Source organism: Cibotium barometz, chromosome 59 (assembly GCF_041138505.1).
Source record: "Cibotium barometz isolate CiBa-2024 chromosome 59, ASM4113850v1, whole genome shotgun sequence".
Classification (NCBI taxonomy): Eukaryota; Viridiplantae; Streptophyta; class Polypodiopsida; order Cyatheales; family Cibotiaceae; genus Cibotium; species Cibotium barometz.
The window spans coordinates 34,642,021-34,660,325 of NC_141104.1; the positions used below are offsets into that span (position 1 = coordinate 34,642,021).

An 18,305-nucleotide genomic window follows, 5' to 3' on the forward strand; every position below is an offset into this window, starting at 1 on the left:
GAATATAGAGTTCCCGAAGTATATATTGATGGTGGTGCCCAGGTCTGCGTAATGACCCAGCATACAATGGAGGCTTTAAGGCTAAAGGCAAGTGCACCTTCTGAGTTTAGAGTTAGAATGGCAAATAATGCAAAAGTCACGTGTTTAGGAGCGGTAAAGAAGCTGCAGGTGACTATTCTTGGACAATAACACGTTTCCTACAGGGAAGGAAACTTGGAAACGTTTCCTTGTAGGAAAGACGTTTTTTTCAAGCAAATCTTTTCACATTTTTTTTGTCCCAAATCTAACGTCAAAATCTGTGCGACTCTTTTGATAAAGTTTTTTAGGTAGTGTCATGTATGGGTTTTTTTTTGTGGCATGGAATGATGGATAATTGGATCATGGATCATAGACAAAGGGCCATGGTCTACGAATCATGATCATTTGACATTGATGATGGATGATTATATGGTTTTTGTTATTTGTGATTCAAAGATTGTAGGCTTCAAATTGATGTTTCCAGAGTGTTATTTTTACATATTTTATACAGTATAATGTATATATTTGAAATTTTGTACATGCAAAAACCTGTAGGTAGGAAACTTTGGGTTGATTTTACGAAACCCGTTTGAAACGCGTTTGAAACTTTTAGGAAACCCGTTTCAAACAACCCCCTAACTACTATGACCAGGAGATTGACATGGTGGGTACAGATCTAGAGCAGACATCACAGGACACAGCAGTCCACATAGACTATGGAGAGTATCGCTTAGCCCTCGGTGGGGCTCATAGGCTAGCCATTTATAATGGCTTGGCTGGATGGCCTAGATCCAACTCCTTCACCTCCTACTCCTTCGGACATGGAGCCAGTACAGTGGACTATCTAATGGGATCCCTCTCTCTGATCCCACTCATTCCGGAGTTTACCATCTCACCTCGCCCCATCAGTGTTGCAGCTGACCATGCATACCTGGCCTTATCCCTCACATGCTGATACACCATCCAACCACCTGCTTTGCCCCATCACCGTCCAAGATACCACTTCACCAGAGAGACCTCTTCCATCTATTCTGATCACGTCTACCGCATCCTCTCCGACCTCGACCCCCACATCCCACTTGATGACCTTACCACACACCTCTCAGTGTTAGCACATTCATCCCCAGTTTCTACCCATGTTTGGTGTCCTTTTGGTCCCTTTTGCATGGCCCTTGATTGTGGGCTGGCCACCCCTTATTTACATATTTTTTTGGGATTTTTCCCAACCTAGATGCATTTTCCCAGTCGGCCAGCTTTATTATGCCCAGTCGGCCAATTATAGCATGTCCAGTCCGCCAACTCTCCCCACCTATAAATAGGTGGGCTGGCCTCTCACTTTTGTATCTTGCCTAGTCTATCTTTTGCTCCCTCACTTATGAGACTACTTCTGTCTCTTGCTTGGGACTGTATCACTTCAGTATATTCAGCATAGTTGCTCCGTATCTCTCTCTCTCTTGCACTCTCTACTCAGCACACTCTAGTGCTTATTTGCTTCCGCTCTGTGCACTCTTTCATGGTATCATTGCTCTCGGTTCAGCGATTCCCTCTACTGCCCCAGATTCAGCCCTATCTACTGCCCCTTTACCTCTGCGGTTTTTCTCACATTTGCAGCCCTTTGGTTGCTGCGTTTTCTGGACAGCTGCTGCTGGTTGCTTTCCCTTCACTTTGGCTTCATCGCTTACAGCCAGAAGGTAATTTCTCATCAGCATTTTTCTTCTACTTGGAGTTTGGATCTAGGCAGCCTGTTTTTTCAAGACAGAAGCCCCTCTTTGGCTACGTTTTTCCTCTCTGGTGGGCATTTCCTATTGCAGAGGGGGTATTGTGGTAGTTCAGGCTTTGGTGGCAACCTTGGTACCTGTGGTGGACACTCCTTTCAAGATTGTGCATATTTCTGAGATTGAGCCCAAGCTTTTGTGATGGCTACCCCGACTACACTTCATATGTTCTCTGAGTCTGCAAAGTTGGATGGTTCCAACTATACCTTGTGGAAGGTGAAGGTGAAATCAGCCTTGCGTGGTGTGGATCTTTGGGATTGGCTTGTTACACCTGCCAATGCCACCCCTCCCACCCTTGCTTCCGGTGGTGTCAGGCACAGATTGATATTTGGCAAGCGAATGATCGTCGTGTTTTCTCCTTTCTGATGTTGAACTATCAGGATTCTGTTCTCTCTTATGTGCGTACAACAGATGCTGCACATTCAGTTTAGAAGGCATTTGCAGATCTCTACGAGATTAAGTCTCCAGGCCGGATTTTGGCGTCGGAAAAGGAGCTTATGAACTTATCGGTTTCTGCCTTTCCATCTTTATCTGCTTTCATCTCAAAGATGAAAGATCTCCGAGACAAGCTTGTTGTTTTCAGCAAAGATATCTATACAAGATAAAGCAAGAGTGCCTACCCCTTTACGTGGAGAAAGGAGAGGGAGAATTTTTGAAAAAGAGAAAGGAGAAGAGAAGACAAGAGTTTGGGGGTTTCTTTCCCACACACCTAGATGCATTGGGGCTCATAATTAGTTGTCACCATCAAACCATTTACTCATTGAATGAGTTTCTTACACATATATATATATAAGAATATATAATACATTAGAAAGCAAATTGCCCACCCCTCCCTTCTCCTCCTCACACACACATACATATCTTCTAATATTATATTATGTGCATGTGTAAGAGAGAGAATATACATACACACACATATATATTATGTGCATGTGTAACAGAGAGAATATAAATACACACACATGTATATATATTATGTATGTATGTGTATCTATAAGTATGTAAGCATGTATATATAAATAGATTTATATGTATGTCGACGCGCGCGCGCACACACACACAACACAAGCACATGATACGTGCACACACGCATACAAACACACATACACGCACTCGCACGCATGGACACACGTACAACACATAGAGATATGCACACTTGCACACATACTCAAGCTTGCACATACACACGTGTATACATGCACACAAGCACATAAATACACTCAAATACACAAGTACATGTGCACACAGAGGGACATGCATACTCACACACACATATGCACCTGCACGTGCACACACAGAGATGTACGCACGAGTATATTCATATGCTCACACACACGTACATGTAGACACTCACTATGGATACACAAATAAAAACATACACACCATGTACACACACACAATAAATATACACTAACACATACTCACACACACGTACATGTAGACACTCGCTATGGATACACATAAATAAAAACATAAACACCATGTACACACACACAATAAATACACACTAACACATACACACAATCAAGACACTTGCACACATGAAGACATTACACAATCACACGTGTGTATATGCACACACAATCACACACATATGTATGCAAAAAAGAAAACAAAAGACATTGTATATAAGATACACTTATTTAAGAGTGAACACATCTCATCATGCATCCCCACGTATTAAAATTTAATATTAATTAAAAATATATGTGTATGTGTTTATTTATTTTATAAATGCACATGTATATATAGGTATACGTCTCTAAATATAATAAAACATAATATTATAGATAATATATATTTACATGTGGATGTGTGTGAGAGAGAGAGAGCGTGTGTGTGTGCACATGTGCATGAGAAAGAAGTGTGTTTGTGTGTGTGCATGAATGTATGTAAGAAAGAGAGAAATGAAATGATATATTAACGTCTCTAAGAGGCCATAGTGGTCTATGAGACCAAAACTGAGAGTACATCTGAAGTTGGTGTCTCCTCAAAGAGAACAACTAAATGAGACTAAAAAGTACAATAAACTGATTGTCCTACAGCTATAAGAACAAAACTGTAAGACTCCGATATGATACTCAGTAGAAAATACTGGAAAATACTGAAAAATGTATATTACGTAGATACATGTATGCTGATCAGTTGAAGTGTTGCACTCTCCTTAGATCAAGTATCTCCGCCATGGGGCTGTCTAGAATGGAGAGGTCGTAGAAGCGAGGTAGGTGCCTCCGATGCCGAGCAATAATGGCTCTAATCTGGCGATGGTGAGGATGCCGTGGTCGGAATCCTAGTGGGCGTGGCCAACGAGCACGACATAAGATAACTGCTCTATCAATGGTGACTCCTTGGGAGCGTGGTCGGTGCCCTGATGGCCCAATGGAGGAGGTATCAGGAGGTGTGTGGGCTGGGTTGCTGGTGCTGGTGCTGGTGCTGAAGAAATCTGTCAGGGTCCTCTGTCTAGGTACATCATGGCTCGGCCTCCTGTCTGCCAAGAGGGTCTCTCTGTGTCTCCTGAGCTCAAGTAGAAACACTCCCAGACATCTCTGATCCTCAAACTCCATGACCCTGCGTAACGGCCCAAAACCCTCTCGGAAGAGGCAGTGATATCTCCCTCGGATCTCATAATAGACTGTACATCGGCAAATGTAGTGTTCCTCTGTCTCTACCTCCTGGTAGCATAGCTGACAAATGCAGTCATCCACGATCTGATGCACATATCGCCCTGTCTCAATCCGCAGCTGGTGTGATGAGGTCTGGATCTGTCCAATGGCACAACGTATCCCATGTGATAGGTGTACATCCATGTACGCCGGGCGGGTGATAAAATCATCCGGTGAGAGGTGTAGAAAATGGCTCTTGTAATGAGCCATTTTCGTGCCCAAGGGCTCAAGGGGGCTAGTCCATGTCCTCTCTGTGTCCACTCTGATGATATCCATCCTGATCACGCGGTTTTGCTCTGATCGGGTGAGATCCAAAAATGGACAATCCAAACTGTACTGAAAGGGTGGTAGTGCCTCTATCCACAAACCATGTAGGTCAAACCATGATCTCATCTGAGTGTACCAACAATGAGTATCTCCATCCTCTGCTAACTGTATGGATGAGGTCAATGCCAATCGGGAGTACCTCTGTTGAGGGAGCTCCCATAGCTGCTGTAAAAAGGTAACTGCCTGGAATAGGGCCTCGGTTACTACTAGTGGGGCACCCAGCTCAGCCCGAACAATCTCATGTGGTACTTGATTTACTCCGAATCATGCGGGCAATCATCATAATCAGTGGTCTCTCCATATGCCTCCATCCCTCATCTGTCCCTCTCTGAGATCTGTGATGTATACTGGGTCCCCAAATTGGAGCTCCGTACAGGAGGGTCGGTGTGACAAGCGTATCAAATAGCCACAATTTGGTGCGTGGCTCCTGAAACTGTATGTGTGCACACTGCCTCTCAAGTGCCCCCAATGCTGCATGCCCTCGAGCTAATCGAGCTGCTACTGCCTCCTTCAGGGAGGAACGCGGTCCTGTGAAAGTAACTCCCAAGTAGACATATGACCTAACGTACTCTACCGGCTCCCCTCGGAAAGTGAACTGAGGCTCTGATCTCATCACCCATGCCTGTGTGGTGTTAAACACCATAACCTTGGTTTTCCCAAGGTTCACTGTCAGATCTCTATCCGCACAGAAAGCCTCTAATGAATCCGGGTGTCTCTGTAATCCCTCCGGAGAGTCTGAGATTAGAACAATATCATCAGCATATAACAAGATGGGTATCAACACCCTGCCAGGCATGCCCTTGGGCCTCCCAATCTGTCTACATAATCAGAGACCGTATCAATGTACAGTCCAAAGAGGGTGGCGATAGCGGGCATCCCTGCTTCACCCCTATCGTGCTGGTCACCCTATCAGATAGTCCGCCTGGAGCTCGAACTCTGCCTGTCACTCACAGACTCATACAAAGCATATATCCCCCACTGCATATCCTCGGGTATCTCAATGTCATGCAATCTGTGCATAAGCCTGGCATGTGGTACGGTATAGAAGGCTTTGCGGAAGTCCACAAGGCAGCAGTATATCCTTCTCTTTTGTGCCTTGCCCTCTTCAATAAGTGCCCAAAGTGTCAGTGTGTGATCCAAGGTAGTAAATCCTCTCCTGAAGCTAGTATGTCCATGTGCTCGATGACCATGCCTCTCTGCCCATCGGCTCAGCTCCGACTCCAATATAGAGCCATATAATTTGGCCAAGTAATGACCAATCATGATCGTCGTGTAGTTGCCTAGTACCATGGGGTCCCCACTCTTAAAGAGTGGTACAATGATATGCTCTGTCTAGCTTGTCGGGAAACCCTCACAAATGGCACGATTAAACACATGTACGATGAGCGGAGCCAAAGTGTCTCGTGCATGTGAGAAGTGCTCTCCAACTAGCCCATCATGATCCTGTGCCTTTCCATTTTGTAACCTGTCTATCGCATCTAGCACCATCCGCATAGTAAAAAAGGTGCTGCTAGCTAGTCTAGCTCCCGGTGGAGGGGGGGTGGGGGGCTGTCCTGGTGCATCATATAGCTCTCTAGCATAAGTATGCCATGCCTCAGGTGCAATAATCGGAGTACCAGGCTGTCTCTCCTAAAACATCTTCCATGCCCTCTTGTTGTCCTTCCCCAGGAAGAGTTGGTAGATCTCCTCCTCTAGCTTAGCCAGATAGGCTCGTTTCTTCCTACGACTGCATAAATGCAGTCGGCCAGCATACAGATGCCCACGACTGATCAAAACCAGCCGGCCAGCAGCCTTGAAGCCCACGACTGATGAACATCCAGTCGGCCAGCACTGGGGTGCTCCTGGCATCATCTGGCAGCCCTCCCAAGCCTCAGAAAAATGGGGAAAAATAGGGGAAAAATACGGGGAGTGAGGAAAAATGATAAAACACCTGATAAGGGCGGGCACACCCACAACAAAGGCCCTGGTGTATAAATCTAGACAGGAGATGACTTCTAACACCCCCTCTCAGCTCCTGGCTGTGAAAACAACCACTGGGAGCTGGGGTGCCGCCTGAGCAAATCCTGAGAGAGCGACTTCGTGAAGAGGTCCACAGTACTGTCCTCCGTCGAACAGAACTCTAGCAAGATGTCATCAGCAACGATCTGTTCACGAACAAAGTGCCTCTGGATGACCATGGGTTCCTCCAGTGGAAGCCCAAACCTGCAGTGTAACCTCCTGCTGCTCCGTAAAACTGCTCCTGGGCCATAAGTAGATCCCCTCGTGTCCGAATCTCCTCCCCAAACCGAGTCACTCCAACCGCGGAGTCGGACTCCATCCAACAATCCCCCTCCTGTGTACAAGAGTCCATGATCCTTCGCATGCCGCAGAAACCACAGGAAACGCAATCCTGCCTCCCAAAGAGACATCTGCAACCAAGAGCTCAACTGCCTCATCAGGAAGCTCCCGTCCAATCTGGTGTCCATCAACTAGATCCATGAACCTAACAGCTTCTAAGTCAAAAAGACATCACACTGCTCACAAGGATCAACACCTGTTATTACGGTGCACAAACAAGTCCTGGAAACCTGATGAAACCTGTCAAACACCCCCTCTGAATCTGGAACCACAAAGCCTGGAGAAACCACCTCCTTCTACAAGTAAGCACCTGTCACCTGCCTGGCTTTCCGAAAGGTCCCCGTGGAAAGAACATCCTCAACTACTACTACTAGAGGTTCTATGTCCCGAACACTACGAGACATCAGAGCATAAGTGACCTGTTCAGCTTCCTCTGACTCACGAACACAAGAACTACCAACATCAGTACTGGAAAGTTCCTGCCAACTGCTGCCATCTACTGGCAAGCTATCCACCGCCTGGTCTCGGAAAGCCCGCACCTGCAGCGTATCCACACTTGAGTGGCCATTACCAAACTGCCACTCATCACAAACCTGAGGACCTGGGAGAGAGAGTGCTGAAAGCCTGTAAACTCCATTCTCCACTCCGCCTTCCCAAACCACTTGGCCTGTTGCTTTGTCCCGGAGAGCAACAAAATGCTCATCAAACTCCACCCGTACGCCAGTCTTGCAAACCTGATGCACTGACAACAGATGAAAACCAAGTGCCGGAACATACAACACCTGGGAGGAATGCTTCCCCCCTCTGCCATCGGGAACTATCTCCATCCTGCCCTCACTGTGAACTGGGATAGTGGACGTATCCCCAGTAAGAATATGACTAGAACACCTGCAGAGATCCTGTAAACCGGAACGGGAAGGAGTCATGTGCCTGGAAGCACCACTATCGAGAATCCACTCCCGAGTATCCGTTGCAGCGAGTCCTCCAATCTCCTCCCTGCCTGAAGAAAATGAAACATTGGTGTCCATCATCTCCAGGTGCACAAAAGCCGGAGTCTTCATGATTGCTGCTGAGGAATCTTCACCCTTCTCGGTCTTCCGCTTGGGACACTGCCTCCAGTAGTGGTCTTTCTCGCCACAATCATTACAGGTCCTCTCTGCCTTCAGTTTCTCGCGGTCAGCGTCGGACTTCTTATCAGAAGACTTCTCCGATGAAGCCTTCCCTTTGCCCGAGTTACGGCCTTTCGACCGTTGGCCAGTTAAGGCCTCCGAACCTCCACCCTCAGGAGGGTTCCTGAATCGTTCCTCCTGGTCCAAGACCATGAGCACAAGCTCCTCCCACGTGATGGTGCTGAGCCTGCCACCCACTGGTAATCAAAGACGAGTAAAATGCTGAGTACGAAGAGGGCAAGTGCGACAGCAACGTTATGGCCATGTCCTCTGACGATATCTCCTTCCCAGCCTGAAGAACTTCCTGCTGAAGAGCCTGCAGCTTGTTAATATGCTCTCGCATCGTCGACGACTTTGCAGGGCTCATAACCCACATCTGTACTTCCAAGGAAATTCTCTTCATGGGCGATACCCTGTTGTAAAGTGAGGCCAAATGCTGCCATATACCTCTGGCCAGCGTCATATGCTTTACATGATTGATTACCTGTGGTGTGCACTTGAGGAAAATAAACGAATGGACCCTGGCGTTGACACGATCCCACATCTGTGTCTAGGCCTCCCGGTCCTTTCGGGTTGACGGTAACTCCCCTTCCTCTACTTCCGGCCGTGGAACACCAACAACGACGAAATCGGCGAGGTCGTAAGACTCTAGAACGGATTCCATCATCACCTTCCATATGCCGTAGTTGCTCCCGTCCAACTGACGGTCCACCGGGAACGTGGGGAGTGTCGGGATCTTCACATGTCTCTCGGCCATCTCAAACAGATCTGCCATTGCGGGGATGTACTCTAAAAAGGGTGGGTGGGTGGGAACAAAGAAGAACTAAAACCTGCAAGTGGCTGTCCAGCAAATCAGCCCGCCTTCCTCTTGCTTCTCCTCTTCCCGATCAGCCCAAAACAGTCCACCAATCAGCCACAAAACAGTCCCCCTCTTGCTCACACAAATCCCAAGACCTATCTAGAGCCTAGGGCTCTGATACCATGTCAGAATACGCAGCGGAGATGATGACCAAATCTGGGAACACGAGCAAAAACGCAGGCAGAAAAACAGCACAAGAGAGAGAGAGATGTAGGCGTGTAACTCTGCTCTATATACACAAGAAGATCCCGAGAAATGATACAAATAAGGTATGGGGGCTGGGGTCCTATATATACCTCCCATAGAGGGCAGTCGGCCAGCAGTAAGAGTGCCCACGACTGGAGAAAAAGTCCCACGACTGCACCACGACTGCATAAATGCAGTCGGCCAGCATACAGATGCCCACGACTGATCAAAACCAGTCGGCCAGCAGCCCTGAAGCCCACGACTGATGAACATCCAGTCGGCCAGCACTGGGGTGCTCCTGGCATCATCTGGCAGCCCTCCCAAGCCTCAGAAAAATGGGAAAAAATAGGGGGAAAATACGGGGAGTGAGGAAAAATGATAAAACACCTGATAAGGGCGGGCACACCCACAACAAAGGCCCTGGTGTATAAATCTAGACAAGAGATGACTTCTAACACCACCCTCCATGCATCCGCTACAGCCGCCTTCCTGCACTCCAGAGCCACCCCTACATCACCAGGAGGGACTATCCCACATAATAGCTTGTACCATGAGGAATGTCGTGATACCCAAGCCCGTCTACATTGGGAGATGGCGCTAGGATCCACCACTCACCAGCAGGCGCAAGTGATGTCATGTGCATGATAAATGCCATGGACATTTTCCCCGGCTTAATCCAGAAGGGGCAGCCAAGAAAAAGAGTATTAGAACTAGGACATGGAGCACAAAGTGCTATTTGGCAGTGTACGGATTGGAGCAAAAGCATGAAGGACTGTCGGCTGCATTGGAGGCTGTCGGGAGCAGAGGAGTGCTGTCGGCTGCATGAGGACCACGGCGATGATTATGGACATAAAGAGGGCAGTCGGCCAGCAGCCCAATATTCCCAAGTGACTATAAATAGCATGGAGGCTCATCATTGTACTCATTCACTCCCACTTTGGGTGTGGGTCTAGACTAGGAGATTTTGGTGTTTACCACCTTTTATGTAAGGCAGCCTATGGCTGTAGATTAGGGTACCTTTTTGTACCATATGAATATACTGAATTTCCAGCACATCTCTGGAAAGACCTCCTCACGGTGGATAAGTAGATCTGCAGTATAGTTTACATACAATGGAGAGCCTGTGGAGTATGTTACCTCATATGTATATCTCGGGATCACTTTTGCTAGACCTCAGTTCTTGATGCAGAAGGTAGCCGAAGCTAGATTGATGAGGGGATATGCAGCCCTTGGCTCGCTAGAGAGGCAATGCTCACAGATACAGTTTTAGGAGCCAAGGACGAAGCTTTGGCTATTTGATACTCTAGTTACACCTGCACTATTGTATGGTGCCCCCATCTGGGGTTCTAGCTCATACCACAGGAGGAGACAGAGGAGAGATCCGGCCAAGACAGATACAGCAAAGGTATACGATGGGTGGAAGCCGATGGAGAGGCCCCTAGTGGCGATGATCTCACGCATGATTAGGAGTAAGCCATCAGTGCCACATGAGATTATGCGGGCAAAGATGGGGGCTGCACCGATAGTGACAGAGGCTCTATACCAGACAGTGACATACTGGCACAGGCTATGGGAGCTTCCACTTGATAGATACCCCCGGCTAGCCTTGGGGTCCTCGAGACAGTTGACACTTGAGGGAGATACAGAGTGCTGGTATGCACAGGTAGGCACTTGGTTTGGCATGCATGGTATGCAGATGGAGGCACTCCCCCGGTCCAGTACAGCATAGAGGCCCCATCATTTGCTCTCAGCCACACAGAGCAGAACAAGATTATCAGGAAGGACATTGTCAGACTGGATACTCAGAGGACATGGAGTTCACCTAGTCGTCCCCACTGGGGACAAAGATGGCCTTCTACAGAGATCACCTCCTATGCCTGACAGAGGATGGGTTCATCATCTACCCATGCTACATGGACACACACCTATCCTTTGGGGTGAGACATGCGATCGGCCAGATCCACACCTCGTCCCACCAGCTGTGAGAGTGGACTGCCAGATATGGGCCTAGGGCGGCTGCACCAAAGGACAGGATATGCCAGCTCTGTCACACACAGCCCGAGACAGAGGATCATTACATATGCCAATGCCGTGTGTACTATGAGATTTGGGGGAGGTTCCACTACCTCTTCCGAGCTGGGTTCGGACCACTTTCCAGGATCATAGACTTCCCGGAGCAGAGATGCTTGGGACTTTTCTTCTAGAGCTCTGTAGACACAGGGAGTCCTTAGTGAGATCCAGATCAGTTATACTTGCTCGAGGACCAGCACAGCGAGCTCTTACCGACTTCTTCCATACCAGCACTCTAAGGGCCGATCCACCCATCATACCCAGACCACAAGCTAGTGCAAGAGCTCGGTCGAGAGGTGTGACACTCGACAGAGCCACTGAGTTATGCAGAGCTCGACGCCCCAAACCCCATGGCCCTCGCCGACGGCCACGCCACCACAGGAGGATCCGGGCCATCATCTCCCATCATCGCAGGACCTTCTCGCGCCAGCTCAATTTTACCGCCTTGAGCACCATGTGGCCCATGAGGGATGTATTACGGTGATATGAGAGCTCTCTGCTCATGTACCTAGATCAGATTTTATAGTTCTAGATTTTTGTTATCTTTCTTTATTACTATTTTGTACCCAAGATGACGTACCTCTTGGATATGATGTAACCTTTTGGTCGCATAGATCATTTTGGCCTTTTGAAGACGTTAATACAGATCTGCATTGCATTCTTGTATACCCTACGCATGTAGGTTGCATACTGAGCCTCTAGCAGTAGTGCTCCATCCATCACACCCCCCCACTAGCTCAGTACTTTCATAGTTTATTTCATGTTCATTTTATCCTTTTTTTTCTGGACATCCAGAAGACATTGACAGTTGTACATTGATTTGTCTCATAGGTCGAGTTCGGCCTCTAGTAGACGTTAATACAGCTTTCTTTCTTTCTTTCTTTCTCTCTATTTTCTGCACATCTTATTTAGTATTGTGCGTTATAATCGTCCTGAATGATTGCTGAATTCTGAGCATTGAAGTTACCAATTCCCGCATGTTACATAATCACACATAAACAGCTCCTTCCTCTTCTTTCCCCTAATGCAGTTTCATGTGAGATTTCCTTGTCTCACATGAATGATTTATAACTGGTAAGTGAAGAATTCTAGACTCATGTGAGAATGAGTCTAGAATTGAACTAAGGGTATTACCTTGTTGCAATCCCTTGGCTATTTCCAGATCTCACATCCAACTTGCCACCAAACGAAAACTGTACATAGAGAGCATTTAGACTTTTACAAATAAACACTGCTGGGATTCTACTATGTTCACATGAAGCAAATAGACTTACAAACGTGGCCATGTGTAACCCAACTAAGCCCAAATGGCCTAGACCCACAGGCAAATTTCAATGCAGCATTAACATCTTGCACCACTTTGAATAGCAAAGCTTCATCAGGAATGGGCCACTCCGTAGTTCCTAGCAGACAGGGTGCCTCTTCAAGCAAGCTACCAAATTTACCATCTTGAGAAAAAGCAATCAATTTAAAACTACGGAAAAAAAAACCATTGCAGAAAAAGACTTTGCGTGCCAAGACAGAGTCTATCCTTTCTCATCACATGGAAAGCATGTCACCTCTTCCCGTGGTCTCAGTTGTTGTAATGTACCATTTTAAGCTTGAGATCGGAAAACTTCTCAATGAGCATTTCCAATCCTTTCTCCATAAAAACTTGTCTACACTGTTTTTGATGTCTCAACTGCAGCTCATGACTATGAATACCACCCAAAAGCAGCAATTTTTTTTCTTGTAAGTTGCTACATGAGTGGCTTCACCATAGGTCCAAGACAAGGAAACAGTGCTGCAGTAACACCGATCACATCAGTTTGAATTCAGATCCAGGCAGAGTATCAAAGAATAATCACCCTCCTCCCGTTTTAAGAAAAGCAAGACGAGATGTCTCATGCTAGGGCTACTAAGTTAGGGTTAGAGTTAGAATCGGCCCATTTTATGAGGCCTAAAACAGGTAGGAGTATGTTGCCTAACAAAAATATACAAATGTGATTGCAGAGATAACACATTTTAACCCAAGTAGGTCTAACAACTTTTGAGGTCTATGAATAGAACTGCATTCTACACGTTCAAAAATCTTCTGAAGCAGCCAGCCAAGGAAGAGAAGGCCAGAGCTGAAAGTAACATATTCAGAGCAGCTCACACAGAACAGTCCTCACAACCAACCAGGTGATGCCCCTCACTAATGTATATAGTTCATGAAGCAACCATGTGAAAAAAGCATGTCTACTTCTGCCTTGCTATTGCAACCGAAATGAACACCTTTCCAATCATATCAAGACTTGTGTTAAGTCAAGGATTGCATGCTTATGTAAATCAGCAGCATAAATTGCAGAAAAAAAAGTAGCTTCATGTATCAACAACTTCTAGAAGGCAGCATGCAATTTCATTGATTACCATGCAAATGTATTAATGTTTGAATATAACACAAAGGTTTCGCCCAGACCTGACCACCAGCACTTTTAATGATTGCTCTCATTGCCTCGAAGTCGGGCACTGTGTTAGGGCTTACAAACAGTTTCATGCCCTGGAAACAACCAACAAAGGTGATGCATCAAAAGCCCGGCATAAGCATACATGATAATTTGAAAATTGAGCTTGTATCACCTTCAGGAGGGGCTTGCGCCTTGAGATGGCCAGTGATGAATGCATACAGAAGCCCAGCTCTTTTTCTTTCTTAACATCTTGCAAGATGTAACCCTTCTCATCCACAAAGTAATGGGCTTGACTGCAACCTTCCAACCAGAGAGTTGTGATGACTGCCTTTCCAGCTGCCATGCTTTCCAACATGTTCCGTGTGCGAACAAAAGAATTGGCAACAAAATGGGTGGAGTCTGCAGCTGAAGTTGCAATATGGCCCCCAAGCTTTGCCAAAATCTGTCACCAATAAACCACCAAAAGTCTCAATATACATTTCAAAAAGCACACGTCATTTTGGGCCGGTTATCTCTTTGGTGGGCAATGTATTCGTCGATCAGTCAGAGTTTGCTCACCTTCTTCTGATGCTTAATAGTATCTTCTGGTAAACTGTGGCTGAAGAGCACACGCATGGAGCCGGGCTCTCGTTTACTCCTTTTTCTTCTTTCCTCGAGCAAAGCGCAGCAATCTGACTTGGATGGGGCTTCCAGAGTTGCTGTCTTCTTGGTTTGCCTCGATAACTTTCCTTTGGTTGACTCAGCAACAGCTGCAAGCTTTGGGTTGTTATCGTCATTCTTTTGAGGCTGCACACTCTTTCTGAACTCAAGGCTACTGACTTTGTTTTGTCGAGTCTGTTCGTCAGCATTTTGATGAGATTTGTGAAGATCAAACTCCAGTTCCTGCCTTCGAATAACTACCATGTTTCTATTTAAGGAACCTAGTGGAGCACAGAGACGACTTCTTTTTCTCCTTGGTATCATTGCATTTAAGAAATCCAGCGGGGATCTCTTTCTACTGTTAACCACTCGCCCTCTTGGCTTCGGCAAAAATTTCTGAACCTTCTGGCTTTTATGAGTTTCCAGGGAAGTAGAGAACCCTCCAGAAGTGTCTCTCCTGCCATCAGGCTTGCATTTTATGGGCAACCCTCCTTTTCTGCCAATGGGGATAAGCTCTGGGAGAAGCTTTGACTTTGCTGGCAAGCCTCCACCAGCTTTACCTGATACATCTTTCCCACCTCTATTTAGAGCTGATTCTTGTTGTATTACACATTTCTTTGCATCCCTGCTGGGTTGCTGGAGTCTCATGCCTATTTGTTTTTCTTTTCTTCCTTCTCTCTCAATGAAAACTGCATCTGTCATGATGCCATGCCTCATGATATCTATTGCCTCTAAAGCACTTTGGGTGTTACTACCGATGTCAAACGAAAAGAGTATCTCTCTCTCGTCCTTATGACTACTTTCATCATTCATCACAATGCCACCCCTCATTATATCTATTGCCTCTAAAGCAATCTGGGTGTTGGCACCAATGTCTGATGGTATGATGATCTCTGTCTCTCCCTTGTGACTACATGCATCTGCATCATGCAACTCATCAGTCACATTATCGCTTACTGGTGAGTTCTGCATTGAAATGAAAGGCTCGTGTTCAAAACATTTGCTAAGTTCTTTAGGCTTCCCTTTAGCTGTCCTGAGTTGTGCAGTCAAGGTGTGGGGTTTCACAGCACAGTCATAAGTGGTACTTCTCATATTTGAAGACACTGTTTGTTTAATACAGGAAGCATCCTTGGCCATGACTGAAGTACTGTTGCTGTCATTTGCATTGTCCAAGCCAGACTTCATCCCCTGCTGTTGCCTCTTCCTATTTTTTCTCAGCTTGCAAGCTTCTAGGTGCTTTTGTTGTGCTCTAGCAGGGGCCAAAACTTCCTTCAAGTCTAAAGAAAGGCCATCTTCATCTGGCTGACTGTCAATCCAATCGTAAACGCCCATCTTGTCTTGCATGTTCTTTATTTCTGCAGTGTGTGCTAAAGACTGAAGACCCTTAACACGCTGACAGCCCTTCACGGAGGACTGCTCAGCTACCATTTTTGACTCAGGCATAACACTTGCATTCAGCCAAACAAGCTTGTCGATCGTCGCAAATGCATTCAGTTGTAAATCTTCCCCTGGTTCCTGTGATTCAGTACAGCTCAAATTTGTGGGTGATGCCATAAATATTGTGGATGGCAGAGTGATTTGCTGATTTAAACCCCATTTTTTCTCTCCTCCAGAAGGAGAAGTGGCATTTGTGTTTCCTTTCTGGGCATCATGAGCACCACCTTCTCCTGCTTGCAAAGCAAGACTCAACATATCACAACCTTGCACCTCCTTATCAATTGGAGGTCGTGTTTTTCCAGCTCCAGATGCCGATGATGTTTCCTTAAATTCAATAAAGAGTTTTCTCACTTTTTGGCCAGATGGCTGTCTGAGTTGCCCCACAGATCTGCACTTTTCATCAGCACCGATAGTATGGACCTCCTCTTTTGCCTGATTCAGCAGTGATATGTCAGCATGTTGCTGGTTATTAGCATGCACTGCAAAAGAGGGTTGGCAATTAGGCTTCTTCAAATCTGAATTGAGGAGCTCAATTGAAGTGGAGATGATGTTTATGGGTTCCTTACCAGATTTTAACTTTTTCAACACAGGGAGACCTTCAAGTATCTCATGAGTCACCTCTGTAGTAGCATGAGAGTCATACTGGATCACCGTACCTTTTTCCATTGATAAGTTTCCTGCACAAAGTCCCGACGAATGCAGTGATGCCGCCCATAGGGATGCAGTGCTTCCAGATATTGCTGTAGAGTTGAAGATGCAAGGAGAATGATTGGTAATCTGGCCAGCATCAAGAGCTCTTGTGTTACACATACCATGTAACCCATTACAAGGCTTCTCAGACATGTTGAACACACCAGGGGTCAGCTCGACAGTCGCATCAGAGTCATACATCGTATCTTTCCCAACTGAGCATTTTGATGCTGTCTGAGCTGCTGCGCGAAGCCCAGATGCACGCAAAGATGCTGCACGCACAGAGGCAATGCTTCTGGGTCTTGATCCAGAAGTCGACACACAAGGAGAGTGGTCATCATTCACACCACAAACCAAAGCTGTTTTGGGTGTTTGCATGGCAGATAAATTATCATGGATCATTGTAAATTCATCTGATAAGTGTGTGTGCAACCATCATCATCGTATCACCAGCTTCATATCATCATTATCACCACTATCACCATCATCCTATCATTATCAATAAAAAATTAGCTGGATTATGAGAAAATGTTCGGTACCTTCAATGAATACTTTGTCATCATCTTGAAGCCTAGACAGTTCAGCTGGTTTTGGGCACCTAATCTGTCTTCCCTTCCTCGTCTTCTGTTGGAGTAGCAAGTTTCAGCAGTATTGAATGCACTACTCAACTCTATTGGAATCAGAAGAGGAGTAGATCCCCAGCCTCTGCAGAATTTTTTTAACTTTGATTTCTTTGTTGCGGCTTATATATGGACCAACCCACCTTTGTCTCTTAAGGCCAAATTAGAATGTACATCATCTTCCCTCATCAACATTATTGTTGCCATCCTTGTTGTTTGCGATCATCATGCAGCTTGTGAATGGGACCAACCAGCCTTTGTTCCGTAAGGCCAAATCAGACTGCCTTAAACATCATTGCCAGCATCCTCTTACTCATGGGCATCATCATCATCATCATCATCATCCACAGCATCACCATTTTCTATGACATTGTGGGCATCATCATCATTGTTGTCATCGTCGATGTCATAGAAGTCATCATCATCAACATGGCCATCATCATATCATTATCATTGTCATCAGACAGTCCTCCATTTTTCTTTGTCAATCACTATGGTGTCCCCATTAATGAGCTTAGTTTTTTTGTGCGTTTGAAGCTTCTGTATTGCACCATCCAGGCTTCCTTTCGTCTGCCTTTTCTTTCCCAGGACAGGCTTACTGTAAGAAACGATAAACCTTCGCTGAATGCATGTGGGTTTTAAACGTCTATGTAGACCTGATGAGAGCAAGAAGAGGGTGAGCGGCGAGCCTCGAGGGTTTCATTTTTTAGTTTAAGGTACATCGAGGTAGCTTGTAAGAGAATCATGTGGGAAGAGACAATGGACGCACCTGTGTGCCACATTGCCCGCCCACAATGGGAACGCACCTCGTGGTGGCTTCCTTTGTTAAAAGGTGAACTATATAGAGTATTTGCTTACAAAGGTTTATCCGCATGTTCAAGTGCATAGCTTCCTTTGTTAAAGGTGAACTATATCGAGTATTTGCTTACAAATTACCAAGGTTTATCCGCATGTTCAAGTGCATAAGTGTGCTCGAACAAATATGAAGTTGAATTCATACTAGCACAGAACATTCAAAGATAAAGCGTTGTACAAAATCAATAAGTCTTTTGTCAAATTCTTAGATGTCAAGATATCATGTAAAGT

The 18,305-nt window shown here is 46.0% G+C and overlaps 1 protein-coding gene across 6 annotated transcripts in view; it reads right to left on the reverse strand.

Moving 5' to 3' along the window:
• The window catches only part of LOC147605751 (uncharacterized), a 53,424-nt gene extending 35,323 nt beyond the window's left edge, over positions 1-18,101 (reverse strand). For 2 of the 6 annotated variants that reach the window (XM_086793588.1, XM_086793587.1), the window contains exons 1-4: positions 16,476-18,101; positions 14,392-16,388; positions 14,006-14,275; positions 13,845-13,925 (exon numbers count right to left, since the gene is read on the reverse strand). In XM_086793588.1, coding sequence (XP_086649714.1) covers positions 13,845-13,925; positions 14,006-14,275; positions 14,392-16,388; positions 16,476-17,001 — 2,874 coding nt within the window. In that variant the 5' untranslated portion in view covers positions 17,002-18,101. Of the gene's footprint in view, positions 1-12,538; positions 12,598-13,036; positions 13,188-13,844; positions 13,926-14,005; positions 14,276-14,391 lie in introns of those variants that run through there. The other 4 variants (XM_086793585.1, XM_086793584.1, XR_015265185.1 and 1 more) reach the window with 3 other exon arrangements.
• Between the last annotated feature and the right edge of the window lie 204 nt (positions 18,102-18,305).